Raw genomic sequence first — 7,383 nt, 5'->3', positions numbered from 1 at the left:
AGTCATAACTAACACTCTGCTTGCAAAGAGGAGATGGACTCCAAGCTGCGGCAAGCTGAGTGTACCCAGATTCCTGACACTCAGAAACTGTCAGATACCAAATATTGGTTATTTCTAAGTTGTCAAATTGAGGGGGGGTACTTGTTATACAACAATAAATAACTCATAAAACTCTTAACCAACGAAGAATCTACTGTATAAATCATCTCGGCCCATGCACCACACATGAGCACCATTACGGTATGGCCTTCCTCTTCTTCAATCTGGACATCTCTAACTTCCACCACATTTGAAAGTACTTTAAAGATAAAACCGTTCCCTTTTGGACGGAGAACAAGCCAACACGCTAAACTAAGACGAACACAAGCTGATGGCAAGCTGGCAGTTGGATATCTCAAATTTTCAGGGTTATAATGTCAAAACTATCTGCCAAAAGAGAGGCCAGAGACAGGAGTGTGTGTTCCAAGATGCCCTTTCTGGTCTTTCATGAACGATTCTTGCAGCCAGAGTTTCATTCCAACCACAGGACCGTGGCACCACGTGGCCATTTTCAAATCTGCCCTGACATCAGAATGCCATTCAGCTAGATAAACCTGGGACTTGGCCAAGATAAGTAGTACTTGAAAAGATGGAGCTAATGACTACCACCACTTTCTTTGGGGCCATATATGACTATGGTGTGAAGAAATAAAAGGCTTTGTTGTTTTAAAGGGCAGGGACATTGGAAGTTCTGCAGCAGACAGTTACAAAATTTTCCAGCCCTGGCTTTCCAAAGAAGATACCAGTAAGAGCCTCTGGGAGCTGGGTGTGGGAGGCGTTGCTGGGAAAGAAAATTAATCCTGGGGAGAAGGTAAACCAGCATCTGCACACTTGCCAGAGAACCCAGGCAGGCTCGGCCCCTGACACTGTGAACTTACCTTTTCCGGCCTACTGCTTTATACCATGGCTCCTTAAAACCACAGCATTTTTGTTTCTGTTTGTTTTTAATCACAGCATTTGACATCAGGCAAACACAGAAAGCTAGAGCATCACCTCTCACAAACAGTAGTCTGTCTGTCAGTCTCTCTCTCTCTCTCTCTCTCTCTCTCTCTCTCTCTCTCTCTCTCTCTCGTGGGTGGGGGATTATCTGGATTAGGACCTCACTAAGTAGCTCTCTGGAATTCACTAGGTAGACCAGGCTGGCCTCGAGCTCATGGAGACATGCCTGCCTCTGCCTTCCCAAGTGCTGAGATTAAAGGCATTCCACGCTACAATCGGCACAAACAGTAAATTCTTATTTTCTTGGAGTAATTTTGGATTGAGGTTTTTTGTTGTTGTTGTTTGTCTATTTTGGTTTGGCTTGGTTTTTTGTAGTATGAAGGATTGAATCTGGGGCCCCTCTCACACACTAGGCGATTGCTCAATACTGAGCTACAGCCCCAAGCCCAGACTGAGTGTTGCTGTTCTTGTTTTAAATCATCTTTACAAACAGTCTCCACACCCCAGCTCCTCAACTCTCCCCCTGCCTCTCTACTACTTCTGCATTTATCTGCCTGGGACAGGGCAAAAGGACGCAACAGCTGTGACATTCCCATCTAGGATGGGTTTCCTGCACCTCGTGCACAGATCACTTTAAAAATATTGCATTTGCTTCTTCTATATTGGCTCATCCCACCCCCTCTTCCTAAATCATTATTCCTGTTGCCTAACATCAGAAGCTGTCTGGGACTATAAGGATGAGTAGGCTCATCAACGAACTGGGTTTGGTTGCATTTGAGGCAGAGTTCTTGCCTGTCAGTTTTCATTTGACTTGACGACCAGCACGCAGAGAGGAGTTAGATCAGTGGCCTAATGAATAAGCATGAAAATTTGATTCCAAAAAGGAGGACATCCTGAACCCCGTGGGGACAAGAAAGGAATCCAAGCCCCACCACCCACACTCTCAATGACAAAGCAAAACAGCTCGGATGCCTCCAACATCTCCCAGCAAACAGCAACACACACAATGGTCGAGGATAAGAAAGGATTTAGAAAGCAGAAGATGGAGTCCTGAAGAAGGTACACTTTTAAAAAAGGAAAATGTTGCCTATTCATCTTTATGGCTCTGAGGCAGATACTCAAAGGGGGGTGGGTGGGTGGAATCTGGTATGAAGGGTAACCTGATGCTTAGAAGGAAAGTAGTGATTTCTATCGCAGGCCAGATGGGGGTGTCAACCGTCTGACAAGGGCCTCTGCTCTTTAGACCCACTAATGGGGGCACAAAAGAACTCTAACGTGGAAGGAAAGAGTTCAGCAAACCTCTGAGATAAAGTAAATAAAAGAAAGTTACAAGAAGCCCACATCTGGAAGAAAAGGGAATCCAATTGTCTTAAATTTAAGAATCAGCTTTTTCCTAGATGGAGAAACTGTATCCTGCAGGCAGTGACTTCTGCCAGCATTCAACATTCAAACTGATCAAAAATCTCTCAAGCACCAACAGCCCACTGAGACAGGGAGAAGGACTCAGCCAGGAATAACGCTTTTTAGAGTGAGGCTGCCGAGGCGACAGAGACATTCAACGATGCAGCTTGTCACTTCCCTGCATGGGAATTCATAATATTCATGATATTCCTTGCTGGCCCCTCTGAGAGGGCAGAGGCCCCTTAGTAACTTCCGACCCGTCCGGGGCAGCCAGACAACGCGCACGAGCGCCCAGTGCCTGGAGCAGGGTGAAGATTTGACCGAGAACAAAAGAACGCTTGCCAATCAGAAAACGCTACCCCAGAAGGAAAATAACCCCTCTTTGTGTCTCGAAAGCCCTTTAATTAGCAAATGCCCTGGTTTCTAACGCGCATTAAAAACTTTTTCTATGTAGATTCCAAGTGAAAGATCAAATGGTTGTTTCTGCAACGAAGATGAGATCCCCGAAGGCCACACACCGCAGAACGGAGGAAAAACAGGGCAACCGAAGGCGCTCAGTATAAATCGTACAGAGAGTTCCGGGGCACTCGGTCTCAGGTTACTTTCGTAAGCATTCCCCCAGCGCTGCCTTAGCCTTCTCCAAAACCCCCCGGAACCTCTTCTCGGGCTCCCCGTGCGCGCGGGCGGGGTGGCTGGCTCTCGAGTCTCTCGCACCCCCAGCTCTGGGCCCTCTCCTCCGAGGGTCTGCACTTCCTCCCGCCACAAGTTCCCCTCCCACCCGGGCCGCGTCGGGTTTCTCCTTCCAGGTGGCCCCCCTCTTTGTAACTGGGGGGGAGGGAGAGAGAGGGGATTTGTGGCTTCATGTGGCCGTTTGGGGTATGGGGAGAGAGAGAGAGGGAAAAAAAAAGCGATCCTCAGTCGCACCCCCTTCTGGACCCACACTGATGCTAACCAAAAGCCTCCCGCCCAAGCCAGCCAGGCAAGGCTAACGTGACTCCCGGTCACGTCTCTCCGCCCCAGCGCTGCGCTATTCTCAGCTTCTCGCCAAAGCCTTTTGGCGAAGGCGCCCTTCCGCTCAGGAATGTGTGTTTTAGGGTACCCGGAAGACGAACTGATCTTTCAGGCAAAGATCCCTTTCTGGTGTGCGTTCTTCTCCCCTGAGCAAATTCTGGGTAAAAGTTTTCCCTAACTTTTTTTTTTTTTTTTTTTCCTCTCCCGGTTCCCCCGCCCCTCCCCTCAGGAATCCGCCCAGAGCGCTCCAGGCCCCGCCCCCCCTCGTTCCCTCGGCCGCCCCTTCCGACTTCCAGCCAATCGGAAGGCGGCGACAGAGAAAACAAAGCGCGCTATTGGGCCTCCGGAGGGCTCGGGGCCCGCCCCCATGGAGTGGTTTGTGAATGGGGGGAGGGGAGGGGGCGGGGCGGCCCGAATCCCTGCGAGCCCGACGCTTCTTCTAGCCACCAGCGCGGCTCCCAGGCGTTACTCTGCGCTCCTTCCCGGGCGGGCGGCGGCGGCGGCGGCGGCGGCGGGCGGCGGGCGGCGGGCGCGGGGACTGCGCGGGGCAGGAGAGGCCGGGTGCAGGCAGGCCGCCGGTGCAGGAGCCTCGGCGCTTCGGATTCCGCGCCACTGGGTTTCCAAAGAGAACTCGCCCAGCTCCGTAGCTCCTGGGCACGGATCGGACTCAAAATCGAGAGCCAGACGTTTGACTGAAACTTGGAGCCGACCTTCCCGGGGCTGAAGGAGGCTCGAGGTTCGGAGGAGGAGGAGGAGGCGGCGGTGGCGGCTGCCCGCCGGGCCTCAAGGCGAGAAGGCGGAGCTGCACCGCCGAGGCGGCGACCCGGGCGAGCAGGCAGGGGACGCCGGGCTCTGGCCTGGCGGAGGCCCGACTCGGTGTAGGGGACGCAGGCATCGCCGTGCGCCCGGGGCTCGAGAGACTTGGGCAAACTTTGGAAGGTAACCGGAGACTCTTGTAGCCCGTCACCGAAGAGAAAGCCGCACCGTTACGTCTCGGCGGGGAGGGTAAGGCGATACTCCCCCCCCCAACCCAACCCCACCCCCGATCCCCCAGCCCAGGCCCAGGAGAGTGAGCCCCCGGCGGCCGCGTGAGTGCCACGCGGAGGCGGCTGCGGCGCCCCCTCGGCTGGCGGCCTCGCCCCCGCCGTGCAAGCACCCTAGCGCCCTCGGCTCCGCGCCGCCCACGGCCCGGCCCCGGCGCCGGGAGGACTCTCATGCGCCGGGCGCGGCGGCGCCTCCCTGCATCCCAGCCGCTCCCCAGCGCCTCGTCTTTTTCCTCCAGCTGAGAACGCCGCTGCACGCGCGGCCCGCGGCGATGCGGGGCCCCGGCACTGCGGCGTCGCACCCGCCCCTGGGCCTGTGCGCCCTGGTGCTGGCGCTTCTGGGCGCGCTGCCCGCGGGCACCCGGGCTCAGCCGTACCACGGCGAGAAGGGCATCTCGGTCCCGGACCACGGCTTCTGCCAGCCCATCTCCATCCCGCTGTGCACGGATATCGCCTACAACCAGACCATCCTGCCCAACCTGCTGGGCCACACGAACCAAGAGGACGCGGGCCTCGAGGTGCACCAGTTCTACCCGCTGGTGAAGGTGCAGTGTTCTCCCGAGCTGCGCTTCTTTTTGTGCTCCATGTACGCGCCCGTGTGCACCGTGCTCGACCAAGCCATTCCCCCGTGCCGCTCCCTGTGCGAGCGCGCCCGCCAGGGCTGCGAGGCTCTCATGAACAAGTTCGGCTTCCAGTGGCCTGAGCGACTGCGCTGCGAGAACTTCCCGGTGCACGGCGCCGGCGAGATCTGCGTGGGCCAGAACACGTCCGACGGCTCCGGGGGCGCGGGCGGCAGCCCCACCGCCTACCCTACGGCTCCCTACCTGCCGGACCCGCCTTTCACGGCCATGGCCCCCTCAGATGGCAGGGGCCGGTGGTCTTTCCCCTTCTCGTGCCCGCGCCAGCTCAAAGTGCCCCCCTACCTGGGCTACCGCTTCCTAGGTGAGCGCGACTGCGGTGCCCCGTGTGAGCCGGGCCGTGCTAACGGCCTCATGTACTTTAAAGAAGAGGAGAGGCGTTTCGCCCGCCTCTGGGTGGGTGTGTGGTCGGTGCTGTGCTGCGCCTCGACGCTCTTCACGGTGCTCACCTACCTGGTGGACATGCGGCGCTTCAGCTACCCAGAGCGACCCATCATCTTCCTGTCGGGCTGCTACTTCATGGTGGCTGTCGCGCACGTGGCGGGCTTCCTGCTGGAGGACCGTGCCGTGTGCGTGGAGCGCTTCTCGGACGATGGCTACCGCACGGTGGCGCAGGGCACCAAGAAGGAGGGCTGCACCATCCTCTTCATGGTGCTGTACTTCTTCGGCATGGCCAGCTCCATCTGGTGGGTCATTCTGTCCCTCACTTGGTTCCTGGCGGCTGGCATGAAGTGGGGCCACGAGGCCATCGAGGCCAACTCGCAGTACTTTCACCTGGCCGCGTGGGCTGTGCCGGCGGTCAAGACAATCACCATCTTGGCCATGGGCCAGGTGGACGGGGACCTGCTCAGTGGCGTGTGCTACGTGGGCCTGTCCAGTGTGGATGCGCTGCGGGGCTTCGTGCTGGCGCCCCTGTTCGTCTACCTCTTCATCGGCACGTCCTTCCTGCTGGCCGGCTTTGTGTCGCTCTTCCGCATCCGCACCATCATGAAGCACGACGGCACCAAGACGGAGAAGCTGGAGAAGCTCATGGTGCGCATCGGCGTCTTCAGCGTGCTCTACACCGTGCCGGCCACCATCGTGCTGGCCTGCTACTTCTACGAGCAGGCCTTCCGCGAGCACTGGGAGCGCACCTGGCTCCTGCAGACCTGCAAGAGCTACGCGGTGCCCTGCCCTCCGGGCCACTTCCCGCCCATGAGCCCGGACTTCACAGTCTTCATGATCAAGTACCTGATGACCATGATCGTGGGCATCACGACCGGCTTCTGGATCTGGTCGGGCAAGACCCTGCAGTCGTGGCGTCGCTTCTACCACAGACTCAGCCACAGCAGTAAGGGGGAGACTGCGGTATGAACCCCGGTCCTTCCCCGGCCCTTGCCACTTCCTACCCCCTTGGAGGAGGAGAGGCATGGTGGTGGGGGGGGGGTACGACAAAAACTGCTGGGCGGGGACTTGTTTCTGTAGACAACCCCCCTCCTCCACTGAGCTTTAACATGGGAGTGAGAAGTTATTTGGAGGTGAGAAGAGATTTGGGGTGAGAGGCGGTGTTGAGAGGAGGCCTGAGTGAAACGTCAGAAGGCAGTGTGGATGAAAAAGACTTCTGGTTAAGACTTGCGGGATGATGTTAAACTGTGAAAGGTAGGAGCCGGCTAGGGCCTTCAGGGAAAAAGGTTGAGGTCAGCAGAGACTGGAGAGTCCTTCCCGGCGCCAGAGCTGAGCCAGGGCTGAGTCCAGTCCCTGCTGCAAGGCCAGAGGCTGTCCTCACTCCAGCGAGGCCGGGGGAGGGGGCAGATAGCGCTCCGTCTGCTGCCTGGGCTTTGTTGGGGAGATGGGGGCCCCCTGTGGTGCCCTTGTCAAGCGGTGGTCAAACCATAATCTCTTTTCACTGGGGCCAAACTGGAGCCCAGATGGGTTAATTTCCAGGGTCAGACATTACAGCCCTCCTCCCCCGCCCGTTTTTTTTTTTCCTCCCTCCCCTGCTCCTTTCAAGACTAGTAAAATCAGCCTTTGGAAGGCCGGGGAGGCCTGCCTGCTAGAATCCTAACGCGAAGATGCCAAAGAAGACATTTCCGCGAGGAAGGCCAAGGAGAGAGTGGTAGATAGATAGAGTTCTGCTACTTTCTTTCTTTCTTTCTTTTTTTTTCATTTTCTTGGGCAGGCGGGAAGGCGAGAAGAAAAAGAATGTTTGATTTGGTTTCATGCCCTGAAAAGAAGTGGTGACTTGTTGCTTTTCGAAATAGGAATGCATTTCCCCTTGTCTTTGTTGTAAGAGACAAAGGGGAGACAAAAGTGTCTCCCCGAGGAAAGGCTTC

At 56.6% G+C, this 7,383-nt stretch overlaps 1 protein-coding gene across 1 annotated transcript; it reads left to right on the top strand.

Annotated features, from left to right (window-relative positions):
• Positions 1–3,912: 3,912 nt before the first annotated feature.
• On the top strand, positions 3,913–6,491 carry Fzd7 (frizzled class receptor 7). The gene is made up of 2 exons (XM_042260312.2): positions 3,913–4,395; positions 4,673–6,491. Exon 2 carries the CDS (start codon positions 4,706–4,708, stop codon positions 6,422–6,424), a length of 1,719 nt encoding a protein of 572 aa, XP_042116246.1. The 5' UTR covers positions 3,913–4,395; positions 4,673–4,705; the 3' UTR covers positions 6,425–6,491.
• The last annotated feature ends 892 nt before the right edge of the window (positions 6,492–7,383 follow it).

Source organism: Peromyscus maniculatus, chromosome 13, assembly GCF_049852395.1.
Source record: "Peromyscus maniculatus bairdii isolate BWxNUB_F1_BW_parent chromosome 13, HU_Pman_BW_mat_3.1, whole genome shotgun sequence".
NCBI classification, from domain to species: Eukaryota; Metazoa; Chordata; class Mammalia; order Rodentia; family Cricetidae; genus Peromyscus; species Peromyscus maniculatus.
Note: the sequence above shows the minus strand (reverse complement) of the source record. Positions and strands in the feature narration are given on the sequence as shown.

What these genes read in the sequence shown, in the direction of transcription:
- Fzd7 (XM_042260312.2), top strand. Translation starts at nt 4,706, where the DNA reads ATGCGGGGCCCCGGCACTGCGGCGTCGCACCCGCCCCTGGGCCTGTGC.